Below are 17,818 nucleotides of genomic sequence, written 5' to 3' on the forward strand. Positions count from 1 at the left end.
ACTGGTTTACAGAAAATCTCTCTTTATTACAAAGGCCAATGACTGACTTCTTGGATTACATAAAGTACACTTCACACTACTCTTCACTCATGTTATTCAAATCTGGAATTTCAAAGTGAGTTACAGTTAGAGGTGAGAAGCAACCTGTACCTACTTCTGCCATCTGATCAGCTCTGATCTAAAGAGAAGACCAAGGCGATCTGGTGGGCATGATGAGAAGGCCTATCTCCAGAACAGTCTGCCAAGAATACAAAGGCCTGTGACTCTAGCTGTGTACAGATCACATGCATGTGACGTCTTATAGATGCCGTAGCTCTGAAGTCTCATTAGTAACTTCTAAAGCATGCCCAGCACACCGCCTCTCCTGTGCTGGGAAATAAGGCACAATGCACAAAGTGAAAGCAAAACACATCACTGTATGTTAAAAAATAAAAAAAAACTCACCACAGAAGCAAGTATAGGTATTAGGAACATGTGCAGAAACATTCTGACATGCAGGGCACCTCCAACCGCTCTGGCCATCTGTCAAGAAAAATGACAGGAAATCAAAATAATTTCCTTACAAAAGCACATGTAATTTAAAACATTTTAAATCTATAGAAAGTCATTAATACCTAATCAGTGGTAGCAGTTTCCATGTTAAGGATCAGACTTTAAAGAAAAAATTCACAATACTGAATGCTTTGCTTAAATATTGGATTTAGGCTTACATTTATAAGGACTTCAAATACTGTGAATAAAGTAGGTATGCATTTCATCCTACTTTTAAAAATTGAGATCGAATCAACACATAACACTGTGTGAGTTTAAGGTGCACAGCGCATTGATGTGACACATTTATATATTACAGTATGATTATCACCATGGTCTTAGTTAACATTTCCAGCATTTCATGAGATTAACTTTTTATTCTGCGGGAGAATGTTCTATTATTTTCAGTATCAAAGTAATCATCTGAACCTTGGTTTGAAAAAAAAGGTAGGATAAAATACTTGAGTACATGCAGGAAAACCCAAATGTTTTCAATTAGAAGCACCAAAGTTCAGAAAACATATATTATTAATAATACTCACATTATCCTGCCCAAGAATACTAGAGTGGGTAGCCTATCCCTTTTCCAGGGGATCTTCCCGACCCAGGAATCAAACTGGGATCTCCTGCATGGCCCGTTATTCTTTACCAGCTGAGCTACCAGGGAAGCCAAAAAAAACTTGCATACATGCAGGAAAATCCAAATGTTTTAAATTAGGAGAGCCAAAGTTCAGAAACCATATATAATTGATAATATTTGCATTATCCCTAAATATTACTATAACTTCAGGAAAAGCCCACAAAATACTATGGAGAAGATCTCTTAAAGCTATAGCAAATTCAAAATCCTAAGAGTAAATTAAATATTGCTTTCTATAAATTTTCTAAAGCAAACTATACAAGAAATCTTTTCTAATGAATAAGCTACAAGGATCTATAGTACAACACAAGGATCTACAGTACAACACAAGAAATATAGCCAATATTTCATAGTAACTATAAACGGAATATAACCTTTAAAAATTGCAAATAGCTATGCTGTACACCTGAAAGTTATGTAACATTGTATATAAACTATACCTCAATTTTTTAAAAGCTGTTCTCTATAGTTGCTATTTGGATAAAACAACCATTTTCAGTAAAAGTCACTAATTATGTTGTACCTTAAGTATATTTTAATGTGTTATGTTTAGCTGGTTTAAGATTTATAGCTTAATAGTGGTCATCCAAAATATGTGCTCAGGACACCATACTCTCCCTGCAGATAAAATACTCAAGGAGAATTAAACCTGAACATACCAAATGGATGAGGAAAACTACTCAGAAGAGAGAAATGACTGACCTGCCTGAGAAGCTGGAGACCGGGCCCATTTCTTTATGCAGCTCAAATGAAACACATGGTAACAGCTCTGACAGCTCCACACCGGGGCTGTGACACGGACCGACTCACAGCACACCATGCACTCGTAGTTTTCTGTGGTGAGCTGTTCAATCAGAGAACCTGTTTAAAAACAAAACAGAGAAACTCAAACACAGAAAAACATTCCTTAGTCAACCAAGGATCAGCAAGGCATCTGAGAGAAGAATGCAAACACACAGATTTTAAGGGATGTCTGGCTCTGAGCACGGTGGTTGTTCAGAGTGTCAGGCTGGGAAGGGGCAGGGGTATGCTGAGATGGAGGACTCAGGAAGCAGGTCTGGGACTCAGGAAGGGATTCACCCATCTGAGGAAACATTCCCAAGAAACTGCCCAGGATCCCACCAGTATCTCCTCCTAACACATGGCTAGACAGTTCATAGGAGAGACTCATGGCACCATGCCTTGCCCTCTTCGAATTTACCATATCCGTGAATTGACGTTAGGGAGGAGCTCGTGAAGCTGCAGTGGTCGGGTGCAAGAAAACTAAGCCTAGACAGGTTTCAACAACCCATGGTCATGAGACGGTTCTAGTAGATACCCTGGAAGTCTTTGGTTGTTCACTCAACAAAGACAGGTTTGGTGCCTACCACAAGCCTCATGGTAGGGTTACTAGACTGAAGGAGACACAGTCTCTGGTTCCAGAAGCTCAGCATCTATGAGAGAGACCAGGGTATGATGTCATAAGAATCCTCCCAGATCTACTCCTCAATACCTTCACCCACTCCCAGACTTTTGCCTCAAACACGACTTCAGTGAAATCTTTCTAAATCCCAAGTGTAGCCAGACCTGAGAGTACATAGTGTTTGTGTATTCCTTATTTTAAGTCCTTATTTTGAACATTTATTTCACAATACTACTTTATCTGTTATCAGGTCCAAATTAAGTTAAAAAAGTAAAACAACTAACCTTAAATACATCATGCTGATTATTGTGCTAAAGCACTTTATACATATTTAATTCTCTTAACAAAGATATAACAGAGGTACCATTTTTTAGATGAAGAAAGCAAGGCTCAGAGTGGTTAAACCGTTTACCTAAGATCACATAACTAGAAATTTAAGAATCAAAATTCAAATCATCACTATTAATGTGAACTCGAAAGTTCACATTTTAATCATTCCATAATATTAGCTTCCTAAGAGTACTCTGTTTGTCCAGTTCAGTGTCAAAAGAAATACAGAACACAATGCTGTCAGCTCCGGAGGCAGGACCAGGGCCCTGATGACTATACTACTCCCACTGCCTGGACCATGCCAGGTGCTCAGGGATATCTCTCAATGAACGAGTCAAGAGAATGAATGAGTATCATCCAGTCTGTTCCATAACCTCTCTCCTTGCAAAGTTTTAGGCTTTAGTAAAGTTTCTGAGGTAGTGCTTTTCCTCTGGAGAAAGCCTGGAATGAAAATACTGCGAGTGACTGATGAAAGGGAAATTGATCTGCTCTAGACACAGATGGATACATTATAAAACTGAATTCTATTATAAAAACCAAGGAATCAGATTCTTTCTTAAAAGTAGGGATACTCTACCTTGCATAGGTTAACATTTCTGAATAACAAAGTTAATTATATTTCCTACCAGTTACCATGCTACATTTGGAAGATTCTGAAAGATTCTGGAGGTAAGAGAAAGCCCATAAGAGAGCAAGATTTAAGTTTGAGACATTTATATATGAAGCTGACTGGGGCAGAGGAATGGCCAGTAAGACTTATACTTGGGGTGATTTTTATAGAAAATGCCTAGTGACCATTCCAGAACAGCACTGAGTTAGAATTAAAGCACGCAGAAAGGTTAAGTGAAGTATGGAACATATCTGAGAACACTACAATTTTTACCCTGAAGACTGTCTTTTTATTTTACTGTTTCTCTTATTCATTAAATTTATTGCTTGTTAAGAAATCACTGCTGTGATGCTTCTAAGTCCAGTCACAGTGAAATCTGACCACTAGGATGCACATACATTTAGTTAAGTGGTGACAGTTGTCAACTTTGAATATCCTACAAATTCCAGCCTTTCCCATGTCTCTTTCATCCCATGTTCAGTATGTTCACAAATCCTGCTGGTTCTACCTTCAAAACAGATCCAGAATCCAACCTCTGCTGCTAACACTCTGGTCTAAGCCACTATCCACTCACCTGGATTATTACAATGGCCTCCCAACTAGTCTACTTCTGCCCTTGCCCACTTCAGGCTATTCTCACCACAGCCACCAGAGGGAGCCCATCAAATGAAAATTAGAAGATACACTCTTCTGTTCAGAACTTGTCAAAGGTTCCTCCATCAGGTGCCTCTGGAAGCCAAAATCTTTACAATGCCCTTCACCATCTTCCAGGCCTCACCTGTGACTCCTCTTTCCTTAGGCCACTACTCTGAGACAACACCAGCCTCCTTCCTAGCCCCAAACTGGCAGGCAGATTCCTGCATGGAGATTTTTACAATTTGTCCTTCCCTCTGCCTAGATATTTGCACAACTCAGCTACTCAGCCCCTTCAGGTGTTTACTCAGAATATGATCTTCTCAACAGGACAGTCTCTGGCCACACTTTAAAACCTGGAACCCACTCCCCTAAGCATTCCATATCTCTCTAGTCTTCCTTCCTATCACTTAGGTCTAATATCATATATTTCACTTATTTTACCTTATTTCCTAACTATACATAGAAGGCACTCAATAATACTTGCTGTATGAATAAAAGAAAGTAATAAATGACAGTAAAAGGTTCTAGAAAGACACTAGAAAGGGAGACAGTATAATTCTTTCACCAACATTTCAGTTTTATCAAAATGTGTAACATATGTAAAACAGGGCACTAACCAAGAATAGCTCTGTGCCAGTGAACTATCACATTTCAGGTGTAAGACTCTTGTCCGGGCTGGGTGTAGCCCTATCCTGACACTGGCACTTCACTCCCAAACCCTCTCCCACTAGGGCTCCTCCACCATTCCTCAGTCATGGCTGCTGTCTACTTTATACTTACACTTTGACAGCACGCCAGTACAGAAAGGGACAACCCAGTGAAATAATCAGAACAGAGACCTCTCTGTAGAAGTGACTAGAGACCTCTCTGTAGAAGTGACTACAAACTTTTCAGATACACCAATAAATTATTAAAAACAAAATACCTAAAACAATCCTAACTTGAAAAATCCAATTGTAAAAAGACATTTTTTGAGGCAAACAGGGAAATTCAGTTGTAGACTGGGTATTAGATGATTTCAAGGAATTATCACTAACTTTGTTAAGCACAATAATGGCACTGTGATTATGTAAGAAAATGGTCACACTATTAAAACAGATGTAACCTAAAATACATGAAGGTGAAATAATCTGATATCTGGAATTTAATTTAAAATATATCAGAAAAAAGGGGGGAGACTGTTTAAATATTAATGCATATCTATTTATGGCATATATACATTAAAGTTTACCAAAATTTCTTAATGAGTGGGAAATATTTATAATAAGCAAAAAAGGATTAAACTTATGATTATTATATGATTTCAACTATGTAAAACTGAGCACTGAAAAATTCTTTAAGGAAACAGATTAAAAGGTCAAAGCTGATTACATCTGGATGGTGGAAAGAGAGGTAAGATTACTTACCTATCAACTTTAGCAAGCCACCTTATTTAAAGCAGCTGTTTTTAAAAAGCAATGTAAGCATGATCAATGTGTTTACGATGGTCTTGCTGAGTCTGAGGTATATGTCAGGCATCACGTTTATTTGTGTCAGTCTAAGGCTTGTGGCAGAGTTTAGGCGCTGCAGGTAAAAGTTTTTAAGTCAGTACAGCACACAGGTGGGCTTCCCAAGTGGCTCAGTGATAAAGAATCTGTGTGCTAATGCAGGAGACGTGGGTTCGATTGCTGGGTCAGGAAGATTCCCTGGGAATCTCCCCAGACTCGGGAAGAGCTTCAGGCAGAGAACATGGAGGAGCAGATGTAAAAAGGTTGATGAAAGGAAATAAGGAGATCTCAGAATGAAAGAAAAGGAAGAACAGGCATAGATGTCTCTGAAGTTGCAAAAAGTTGAGAAAAGTATGTCCTTTCTAAGTGATGACCTCCCCTTCCTCAGCAAAGTAAAAGGCAAGGAGGTCTGCTGAGGTCGGAAGATCAGTGAATGTCAAGAAGGTCTGAATAAGTGTGGGAAGGGTTTGTAGTAGTCTTAAATGAAAATGGGAAGGACAGCTGCCCAAGGTCATTTAAGGGAAAGTGGGCAATGAAAGCCAACTGAGCTGGATGGAGTGAGCAAGCGTACATGCACGTTCCTTCACTTCACTGGTGTCTGACTCTTTGCAACCAAATGGACTGTAGCCCGCAAGGTTCCTCTGTCCATGGGATTCTCGAGGCAAGAATACTGGAGTGGGTTGCCGTGCCCTCCTACAGGGGATCTTCCTGAGCCAGCGATGGAACCCACATCTCCTGTGGCTGCCGCACTGCAGATGAATTCTTTATCACCAAGCCACTGGGGGAAGCCCAAACTGGAGACCACTATTTTAAAATATTCACTGAGAACCAACGATGTATTGGGGTGGCCAAAAAGTTTGCTTGGGTTTTTCTGTAACATGTTATGAAAAAACCAAATGAACTTTTTGGCCAACCCAATACTAGACACTAAGGATATACAGTGAACAAAACAGAAAAGAATCTTCTCCCCTTAGGAAGTTTGCCATCTTATGGTGGAAGGTAGCCAATAAACAAATAAATATTGAAAATAAGCAGTATCAACAAATAGTGACAAGTGCTATGGAGAAAAATAAGCCAGGCAAAGAGATTAGTGAGAGGTGGGTGGGGGAAGTATTAAGAGTTTGAAATAGGGTGATCAGGAAGGCCTCCCTCAGAGGGTGAATGAACACCGAGTCTGTACTGTTACACAATTTCCTGGAATGGCGTTCTGTCACCCAGACAGGGTAGAAAAGCTGGATGCAGCAACCATCCAGGGTTGGGATTCCTCAAAATGTCCTGGCAGAAGGGTCAACACTTCAAATGACATACAGCAAGGTCCAGCCTGAAGCAGGGAATGAAGAAGGGAAGGAGAAGAGACTGACAGAACTGGCAGTGGATAGAAGAGACTGGGAGAGCCAAAAGGACAGTAGGCTGTGGTCAGAAGGCAGCACACAGGACGTTGGGATTGCAGAGATGGGGCATCCCCAGGGTCATTTCCCTGGTAGTGGATGTGGTGGAGGAATGGAAGTGCAGGTCACTGCAGTTGACAAGATCAAAAAACCCACATGACCATTCCAGTCACCCAGAACAACCGCAGGATTTATGGTAAATCAGTAGTTCTCAAACTTGAAACTGCATGAGAATCACCTGGAGGCTTCTTAAGAGAAGAGATTATTGGGCCCCACACCCACAATTTCTGTTTATGAAGTCTGAGGTGAGGCCTAAAAATTGCATTTCTAACAAGTTCCCAGGTGTTGCTGACGGCTGCTAATCTGGACTATACCCTGAAAACCAATGGGGCAGAGAAAAGATAGAGGCTAGATGCATTAATAAATGAGGGTTGGGAGGTTTGGAGGCTAACAGATGACAAAGATGAGACATGGAAGGTGATGGAGAGAAAAGGTTCTGTAGCATTAGCTTCAAATGACACAATGGTAGAACAAAAATAGTGTAGAAATGACCGTGGGGAAGGAGTGTGCTCTTCCCATCTTCCAGAAACTAAGGTGAGTGGGATAAGTGAAAAGAGCAGGCTCTAAAGTTGTAAGGAAAGGGGTGACCCGAGAGGAGGCCACAGGTCATTTAAGAGGGGGCACAGCTGAAACAATTTAAGGACGTAGGGGATTTCGTTACCGCAGAATGAGGGATCCAGACAGCTGGGAGGACCAGGCAGTGCTGGTCCCTCAGTACAGAGTGAGGGTGAACAAAGGCGGCTCTCAAAGAGCCATGGAGGCATATCTAGGGTGAGCCTCTCTCCATTCCAATCAAGCTTTCATCTCTACTACTCCACTAAAACTGCTCTTAGCAAGACCAACAACCTTCAGATTGCCAAATACAACGGTCAGTATGCAGTCACCCTTCTGTGCTGATCAATAGCATTTGGCACAACTGATCACTCCCTCCTCTGAGTTTCTTTCTTTGGTGTTTAGAACGTTTCACCTCCTAGTTCAGTTTACTCTTTTTCCACTTCCCTTAGTGGATGCTCATTTTACAGCCAGGATGAAGTAGGCTCCACCCTCACTCTTTTTCTAACTGCACTCACACCTTAGGTGACCTCCTCTAGTCTGTTAAACACCATCTGTACACTGACAATGCCCAAATTTAAGTCTCTAGTCCATATCTCTTCCCTGAATTTTATATCCAACTCTCTACTTAACAGATCTATTGTCCAGTAGACAACTGAATTCTAACAAATTTAACCAAATTCTTTATCTTTCCTGAACAAGGAGGAGACAAAGCAAAAGATATGCAAAAACACCTTTTCCAACAAGAAATTGTCATAGATTGGAGGAGGCTAAGGACACATGCTGATTAAATGCAATGTGGTATCCTGGATTGGATCCTGGAGCAGAAAAAGGATATTAAAGGAAAAACTGGTGAAATCCAAATAAAGTTTGGGGGAACCCCTGGCAGTCCAATGGTTAGGACTCTGTGCCTTCACTGCCCAAGGCTTGGGTTCAATCCCTGGTTGGGGAACTAAGCTCCTGCAAGCCTTGCAAAGAAAAAGAAAAAAAAAACCCACCACCCACAAAGTGTGAAGTTTAGTTAACACCATGGTACTAGTGTTAATTTCTTGTTTCGACAAAGATGTTAACATTAGAGGAAGCTAGGTGAAGACTATATGGGAATACTCTGTACTACTTTTGCAATCTTTCTGTAGGTCTATAATTATTCCAAACTAAAAACTTTAAAAACAAAACACCGCTTTCTCTCCCCAAGCGTTACCACTGCAGTGAGTGGTATCTCGCCTTCTGAGCTGCTCAGGCACAACATCCTGGACTCCTCTCGTTTTTCTCCATCCAACATCCAATCTATCTGTAAATCCTGTCCACTTCATCTTCCAAACACACCTAGACTCTAACCAATTCTTACCTCTTCTACCACTACTACCTTAATCCATGTCTCCATCAAGTACCTGAATTCCTGCAAAAGCCTCCTAACTCATCCGTTTGCATCCTTAGCGCCTACTCCCTATACATCAAGCTGGGTGATCATTTTAGATCATCTTTCCCGCAAAGCCTCCCAGCCTCCTAGCTGCTTCTCATCTTCTGACTCAGAACCAAATCTAAGAGCCTTACACAACCCTGCCTGTGCAGTCTCTCTGACCTCCTCTCCTACCCACCTCTTCACTGCTCATGACACTGTCCCTCCCACCCCGATTTACACTTGCTTCTCTCTCTACTTAAAGTGTTCTTCTCGAGAAAGCCATGTGGCACACTTCTGCAATTCCTTCCCGTCTCTGTTCAAATGCCTCCTCATCAAAGAGACCAACCTATGTAAACTGGCACCCCTGTTACTCTGTCCTCTTAATCTGCCTTGTATTTTAGTTCTTATCATCACCTGACTGACTAAAACATTTAAGTGCTTTCTGCCTGTCTTCCCTGCCAGGAATGTAAATGCCATCAGTGCTGTATTCCTAGTACCTAGAACAGTGCTTGGCACAAAGCATTTACTCAAAAAAAAAAAAAGAATAAAGAGGTCTCAAGAAAATGACGGTATGTGATGCCACAAGAGATTCGTTAGGCAGAACTGACACGGCCTCCAGGACCCCCAGCCCTGGTGTGCGTGCCCTGGATAATCTCCCCTTGAGCACGGGAGGAGCTGATCTCATCAACTGAGTGCTTTTTAAAGAGTCTAGTGATCAAAGACAGAAATCATGTAAAGAATCTGGAGCAGATGGCTTCCTGCAGGCCCCGAAGAAATAAACTACCATGTTGTGAAAAGAACCACGTGGTAAGGAACTGCAGGTCGGCCCTCAGAGCTGAGAGTGACACCCAGCCAACAGTCAGCAAGAAAATGGGAACCTTGGGACTTCCCTGGCAGTCCAGCGTTAAAACTCTGTACTTCCACTGAAGGGGGCACACAGATTTGATCCCTGGTCAGGGAACTAAGATCCTGCATGCCATGTGGTGCTGCCAAAAAAAAAAAGAAATGGGGACCTCAATTCTGTACCCATAAAGAACTAAATCCTATCGGGACTTCCCTCATGGTCCAGTGGCTAAGATACCACACTCCCAATGCAGGGGTCTGGGGTTTGATCCCTGTTTAGGGAACTAGATCCCATGTGCTGCAACCAAGACATGATGCAGTCAAATAAATTAAAAAAATATATTAAAAAGAAAAGAACTAAATCCTATCAACAACCAGTGAGCATCAAAGAAGACCCCATCTTTCAGAAAACACTGCATCCCTAGCCAAACTGCAGTCCTCTAAGACCCTGAGCAGAAACTCAGCTAACCTGCATCCAGACTTCTGGTCCATGGATACTGTGACACAGTAAAGTTGTGTTACCTTAGGCCATGACATTTGTGGCAACTCGTTATGAAGCAACAGGAAACTGCTAACCAGCCTTGAGAATTCAAAAACAAATGTGGTATAATATTGTCTTGGTTCACACTCATCAAAGTCCCAAGAAGGAGTGCCTGGTGAAGCAGACGAGAACTAGATCACTACGCTTGTGTAAAAACAGGCCTGGGCAGGTGGCGGCTTCGTGTGTTAGGCTGTATGTTACATTAAACTGGAGGGAGACCAGCATGGTCCGTGAGGAAGAGCTGGAGGAATGAACCTACTTATCCTGGATAAAATATATACGCAGGGCAAATGAGAAGTGTCTTCAATACTGCAAAGAACTGACTTGCCATGAGTGGGAGGGAAGCTGAGAGGAGAGAGACTAGTTGCTGTGTAGCTCCAGAGGACAGAAGCTGAACGAGGGGATTTACCAGAAAGAAGTTTTCAATTTAATGTAAAGAAGAACTCTCTAACAGCCAGAGCTGAGTAACTACTGTGTTCTAAGACCTGTGTTAGGCAACAGAGATATAACAATGAAAGGAAAGCTAGTCTTTGCCTTCAAGGAACATGTCAACTGGTGGAGGGCACTGACACGTGAACAAATGATGGTTTCCAGTGGTGAAGCTAAGTGCTCCAACAGAAGCATGTATGTGGATGGGGAAGACGTGTCACCCGGCAAGCAAAGATCAGTGCTATCTGCGGAGGTGAGAAAAAGTTTTCTGGACATGTGACTAAACTATAGCTTTTGAAAAATGAGTATGGGGCTTCCCTGATGGCTCAGTGGTAAAGAATCCGCCTGTCAATGCAAGAGACGTGGGTTCAATCCCTGGTCTGGGAAGCTATCACATGCCTTGGAACAACTAAGCCCAGGTGCCACAACTGTTGAGCCTGTGCTCTAGAGCTCAGAAGCTGCAATTACTGAAGCCTGCACACCTTAGAGCCTGTGATCTGCAACAAGAGAAGCTACCGGAATGAGAAGCCTGAGCACTGCAACTAGAGAGCAGCCCCAGCTCTCCACAACCAGAGAAAAGCCTGAGCAGCAACAAAGACCCAGTACAGCCATAAGTAAATAAAGGGATAATGAGTATGAATTCACCAGTGAGTTGAGTAGTTAGTAGCCAGTGTAGACAGAAGGGACCACATATGTAACCGTGTGGAAAGATGATAGTACCAGAGTCCAGGGAATAAAATGTGGTGGGGGCTGAAGCAGCAGCAGATGAGGCTGTTGTGTAAGGCAGAATCTGCAGGTGATGAGAAAAAGTGAACAGAATCAAGCAGGGGAGTGACACAGCTCCGTAAGTGTTTTAGAAATATCACTTTTGGGGGCGTACTGTGTAGCATGGCATCCAGGATCTTAGTTCCCCAACCAGGGAGCAAACCCATGCCCCTTGCAGTGGAAACTCAAAGTCTTAGCCATTGGACCAACAGGAAAGTCCCAGAAATACCACTTTCTGATGCTAATGTAAAGAGTGAACTAAAAGAAACTGGAGATGGCAAGATTAGTCAGGAACTGTTGCGACCGAGCAGACAAGAGATGATGCACAGGCTGGAACTAGAAGTAGTAGAGACATTACCATCCCTACCTGTGTTTTTTGACAATTCAAAAAAATCTTGTAGCCAAACATCTATATCACTCGTATCTGTGCTTTTTAAAACCCTTACTAATTTCCTTATTTATTAAGAAAAACATTCCTTATTTGTATTTGCTATAATATATAATGGAGAAAGAAATGGTAATCCACTCCAGTATTCTTGCCTGGGCGATCCCATGGACAGAGGAGTCTGGTGGGCTACAATCCATGGGGTCACAAAGAATTGGACACAATGGAGTAACTAACACTTTCACTTTTATGATATATAAAAACTAAGTAAGTGGCTATCTCCTGGGAAGAGGAGCAGGTGATGGCAGGACCCAAGCAGACGATGAACAAGAACAGAAAGACTTTCTACTGTGTACCTTTTTATATTTTCTGGTTTCTAAATTGTATGAGTGTATTACCAATTCAGAAATTAAAATTAAAAAAAAAAAGGAAGAAAGAACACATTTCCACCCATTTAGGTAGGCTTACCTGTGTGTGTTTCCACATTCTTTAGCATGTGGTTCTGTCTGCCTCGGGGAAAAGATGCTACCTGAGGATCTTGCCTCCTTACAGCACATTTCTCTGGGTCAGCCCTTCTAGAAGACCTGCTGACGACTGCCAAGTTCCCACTGTCACAGGCGGACTCTGCTGGCCTTTCATTAAGATCATCCTTTGGAACGGAGGCCATGTTGTCTCTGGACCCTGCGTTTGTATGTCGTTGGCTCTCCTGTTTTGGTGGATTCCTGCCTGGTCGTGGCCTGGCTCCCTCCACTTCCCAGGGAGACCTTTTCTGTGGGTGTCTTCTCTGCTCGCCGCGTCTGGCCCCATCCGCTACTACTTTTCTAGAGGAAGCATCCGAAGACTCAGGGTGGATAACCCCTGCTGGTTTGGTGTTTTCAGGTCCTGCCTCCTCAGGTTTGGGAGTCATTCTGTGACCCCACTCACTTTTGAGTTTCCCCTTGACTTTTGGTCCTCTCCCATAGCTGTATATAAATTGGGTTGCTTTCTTGGGTTTTGCTCCCCTTGGATCTGCACCGACAATTTCCTTCTCACTCTCGGAAGGACTGTGTTCTCTGAGGTTTGTCCCACTCTCTGACTTGGCCACGCTTTCTAGGCCAGGTGCCTCTGAGGTCTGGTCAGTGAGGCCCTGTGCTCTCTTGACTCTGATATGCTGCTTTTCACTCCTCAATTTCTGCCAAGGTTGATTCTGAAGGCCATGGTTCTTGAGAGATTTGTTAGTAACAGAGGGCTGGAAAGAAGTCTGCTGACTCTTAGGTTTGCTTCCCGAAGGATGAAAACTGTGCTGATGAACAGCAGAGATGTCATCATAAGAGATTTGCCTGGAAAGGTGACAGGGAGGTGGTGAACTGTAATTTCTTCTACCAATTCTATTAGAATCTAGTCTCCTTTGACTCCCACAGTACAGACCAGAATTTTTTCTCTCCTGAGGAATGAACTCAGCAGCATCCGTATTGAATTTAAAAGCACCTAGGACGTAAGAAATAGACACGTAAGTAAAGAAATTAATTGGTCACTCATGAAGCCCCAAAGACTGAAAGCCAGACCTAACAGTTCTCTTCCTAAGGACTTTGTATAAAATAGTCTCCACACAAGGCTTGTGTTTTCTGTGAAGGTGGTGGGTTCAAGTTGCTTGTGGAAGACTGATTGGCAGCCTTACCAACAGCCACTGCTGAACTGCTAAGTAAAACTGTTCACCTGGGCTATCAGGCATTAGTTATAAATGTGTTTATTTCTGTTGAGAAATGTAAGGTCAGCGAACAGTTCAGGGATGAGACATCAATCGGTAGGTTCCATGTGGTCTTTCAAAACTCTAAGGTAGCATTGCATAATATTAAGTTAACAGGCTTTGGAGTCAGCCAAAATCAGTTTAAAGCCTGACCCTCCAGTATATAGTATTAGCTCAGGAAAATCATTTGCTTGCTTTTAGCCTGAGTTTCCACATACATGACAAAAGCTGATAATACTATTTCAAAGGGTCATTGTGGAATTTAAGTGAAGATTTCACATAGATGTACTTAGCAGGAAGAATACATCCCACCTCATCCCCCCTGGAATGTATTTTAGGTTTTCCATACATAACCTCTGTTAATACGGTCAGAATCCCAGAGTCTCAAAAATTAAGCCTATGCCCCTTCAACCTACTCATCCATCCCCCACCTCCGCTGGCCACATGCTTCCTTGTAGTCAATTTTGTCCCTGAAGTCCAAAGATGAAACAATTTGCCTAAGGATACAAAACCAGATAGTAGCAAAGTCAGACTATGCCTAGTATATAGAATATTCTCTGAATCAGCAGGGCCTGGGAGATGGATTTAAGTCCCTGTCCATCACTTGTGTTTTTATGCAAGTTATTTAATCCCAGTTATGGAATAGTAAGAATCCCTACATCAAAGAGTTGCTATGAAGATTAAAGCAAGGTTAGTAACAAGTATAAAGTGGTTAAAACAGTGCTTTATTATTGCCGTTAAGATTACAGACTATCTGAAATAGACCTGACCGCAAAAGGCTTCAGTGCACAGCCTGCAAGTTTCAGGTTTAATAATAAGCCCTAACATTTATTAGGTACTTGCACTATTCTAAGCACTCTGCATACGTTAATTCATTTAATCCTTACATTCCTGATGAGAAAACTGAGACTCGTAAAGAGTAACTTCCCCAAGGCCACAGGGGTATTCCAGAGCAGATTCAGAATTCAGGCCATGTGACCCTACAGACCACGCTCTTAAATTACACTCCATTGACAGAAGTTGGGTAGCAGGTATCATAGAAACATATACTTAAGAACTGAGCGAGATCATAAAGGTAACCTCTCACTCAATCCAGGATTTGTCCGCAAAGCTTTCACGCAGGCAGGATTCTGAGGATGGGGTTGGAGAGCCTTAAAAAATGGCAAGAAGATTAGACAAATTCAGAAGGTAGCAGAGAAGGTGTTCCGGATACGTAAGAGAGAACTTAAGGGGGGAATGGGTAAATTAGACCAAGTAGGTATTGTGTAGTTTTCTCCTGCTCTAAGAAGCAAGGTTGTAAGAGGGGCAGAAAAAGGTCAGTAAAGTGGTCCAGAATAGCCAGGTTAAAGGATACGAAGAGGGTGTTTTCATGTTAACCAGCAAAGAGTTGACTCAACTTGAGAATCTAGACAGAGCAGCATCTATTCATATAAAGTATGTGTTCCACCAAATGTGAAGTAGTGGACAAAGCCCTCAGATCACTCAGGGATATGAGGAAGGGGAAAAGGGCACAGGAAACTGGACACAAAAATCTGAGACACCTTTATTTTTTCACTATTTTGAGCAGCTGAAGTTACTAAATAGGATATCTCATCCCCAAGGCTTGGCTATAGTGCAAGTGGTACTAGAGATCCAAGATAATACCATGGTGGGTGACCTACAGGTGGGTGGAGCAGAGTAAGGGAAAATCCCACTGCAGATTATAAAGTCCAGAGACAAAGTTGGCACTGGAGAGTCTATCCATGGGTAAAAAGATACCCCTTGGTGTTTCACGAAAACAGCAGGTAAGAGAATTCCACTGGAGTGAGGATGGAGGTGTGGGCTAGAGAGAATGCTGAAATAAGAACATGGAATAGGAACTAAGGCCAAAGCAAACTAAGGCAGAGGAGACAAAGTGGGGAGGTCTTTGGATTACCAGACTTTGCCTCAATAGATGAGACAAGAGGTTGTAACCTGGAGAGCAACACGAGAGGCCAAAAATAAGATTCACAACTAGCCCCACTTATTTCTGCTTCAAACACTGAATGGTGCAGAAATGGGCCAGATGCAGGATACGAAGATCAAGGGATCCAATTTAGGGGATCTGGGAAGAGTGAGTGGGAGAAAAACAAAATGTGGTCCCTACCCTCCAAGATGAATTAATACCTAAATCAGGACTAGGGTAAACAAACAAAAAATGGACTAGGGTACACCAATGCAGTGTGTTAGCCAACGTTTTTGACCAAGATCCACGGTAACAAATACATTTTACCTGCCACCAAGTACACAAATATATATATAGGCTTCTTGGTGCCCCAACAGCTGGTAGGTTGCAGAATTAAGACTCAAATTAATGACTGTTCATGAACCTCATGCTGCAAACTGCTGCCCTGTTTTTCAGAAAGAGTGGATCATGAAATCAAATTATGTAGTGGGTTGTGACAAGAATTTTTTCAAACGAAATATGTAGTATAGAGTGTATTGGAGATAATAAGGAAAACCACTGCTTCCTGAAATTTTTGGTTCGTTTTTATATTTGTGTGCGCTGAGATCACTATGTAAAATGCTCCTTTTCCGTCATTGTCCAAAGAGTTGGGAAAACAAACATCCAAGTTACCCTGAAGTAACTGGAAATCGTGTTACATTAACAGCCAGATGAGGCTGTCTCTATGTGTAGTTGTCTCTACACAGAGACAACTCTGGGAGGGGAAGTAAGCTAACAATTGTGTAACACGTACAGTAGCGGCGGGAACCTTCACAGTAATTGATTTATTTACTCCCAAGTCACAGATGAGGAAAACGAGCCTTCACATTGCGAGCTCATGGCAAGCTGAGACTGGAAACCACGAGTGTTCGGCTCGCGCCCGCGCTGCTGCCCCAGGACGCACGAATACATCTTAAGCGCAGCGAGCAATCCCGCCGCGCGTCGAGAGCGAGCCACCGTCACGGGCCGACGCCCGCCTGTCGGATATCACTGCCCCAGAAAGGCCGGGATGAGCCCTGGAAAGGCCGGGACACCCGCATCGACTCAGCGGGACAAACCGACTCTTCTTGGAAACCCAGCTGCCGGCCTTCGCCACCAGCCAAGGATGGTTAAGACCTCGGTACGCACGACGCGCGTGGCTTGGCCCTTCCGAGCCACTATCCCCAACCCCTGTACGTGCCACTCTCGCGATACGAATGGCCAGTGCCCTAGGACTCGTCACTGACTCAATTTCCGCTCCCCGAGAGGGGCCCAGTCCTGCGAGGGCCAGTACAGTACCTGAGACAGGAGGCGCCTCCGCCATCCCGTGCCGCAACACCTAAAGCGAGCCCTGCAGGCCAGCGAGCGCTGTCACCCGGTCATGTGCTCTGGACTTCCGGCGCCGCGAGAAAATTCGCTTCTGCGCGCGCCGTAGACGGCCACGGAGTTTGCGCGGCCTGAGTCAACTGTGCGGAGCGTCGGTGACGTCAAACAGACGCGCCCGGCGGCGGGCTCAAGCAGGGTACTAGTAGCTGTAGGTAGCCAAGATCCCGGGAGGGTAAGCATGCTCGGTCTTGCACAATCAATAGTTGTTTTCTTTTTGAGAGTCACTGTTCTCTCCTGCTACCGTGTCCTTTAACCCTCCCACCCAACCAGCCTTGCCTGATTTTTCTGGAGTCAGGTCAGACCGCACCTCCTTACTAGAGTGGATCAGATTTAGGATTAAAACAAAGACGAAGTAGTCAAAAGGCAGAAAGGGGAAAAAAAAAGTCTGCAAAACAAACGATAAAAGGCTCTTACAAATCAGTTTAGAAACAAAAACCCATTTATTAGAAATGATAAAGGACCTGAAAGGGCAGATGATAATACTAAAGTAGATACAGAGGGACTCAGTGTGAGAGGGGGTAAGTTTGGGGGCACCGATCATTTTTAAAGTACAAAATGTTTTGAGTGTGTGGAATTTTTTCATTTGTGTGTTTTGCTGTTGCTCTGCTAAAGAGAACACTACTTAAGTGTGAAGCATCTGCATTTGTAAAGTAATTCACTGCTCCAGACTTCCCCAAGAACACAAAATAAGAGTCATTCATTCACATACTTTTAGGCATTGCTTTAACTGCTGGAGGTTAAGGTGAAAAAGACAAACAAGGTT

General features: G+C 43.0%; 1 protein-coding gene across 7 annotated transcripts in view; it reads right to left on the reverse strand.

Annotated features, from left to right (window-relative positions):
* Nucleotides 1-17,295, reverse strand: part of LOC120860335 (transcriptional repressor NF-X1-like) — a 65,494-nt gene extending 48,199 nt beyond the window's left edge. For 2 of the 7 annotated variants that reach the window (XR_005720299.1, XM_040236143.1), the window contains exons 1-5: nucleotides 16,969-17,152; nucleotides 14,144-14,224; nucleotides 12,470-13,468; nucleotides 1,874-2,032; nucleotides 445-522 (exon numbers count right to left, since the gene is read on the reverse strand). Coding sequence is in view for 5 of the 7 variants with exons in the window: in XM_040236143.1 (XP_040092077.1) it covers nucleotides 445-522; nucleotides 1,874-2,032; nucleotides 12,470-13,468; nucleotides 14,144-14,224; nucleotides 16,969-16,993 (1,342 nt within the window). In the remaining 2 variants the exon portion in view is untranslated. Of the gene's footprint in view, nucleotides 1-444; nucleotides 523-1,873; nucleotides 2,033-12,469; nucleotides 13,469-14,143; nucleotides 14,225-16,968 lie in introns of all 7 variants that reach the window. The other 5 variants (XM_040236145.1, XM_040236141.1, XR_005720300.1 and 2 more) reach the window with 4 other exon arrangements.
* Between the last annotated feature and the right edge of the window lie 523 nt (nucleotides 17,296-17,818).

Source organism: Oryx dammah, unplaced genomic scaffold (genome assembly GCF_014754425.2).
Source record: "Oryx dammah isolate SB20612 unplaced genomic scaffold, SCBI_Odam_1.1 HiC_scaffold_11056, whole genome shotgun sequence".
NCBI classification, from domain to species: Eukaryota; Metazoa; Chordata; class Mammalia; order Artiodactyla; family Bovidae; genus Oryx; species Oryx dammah.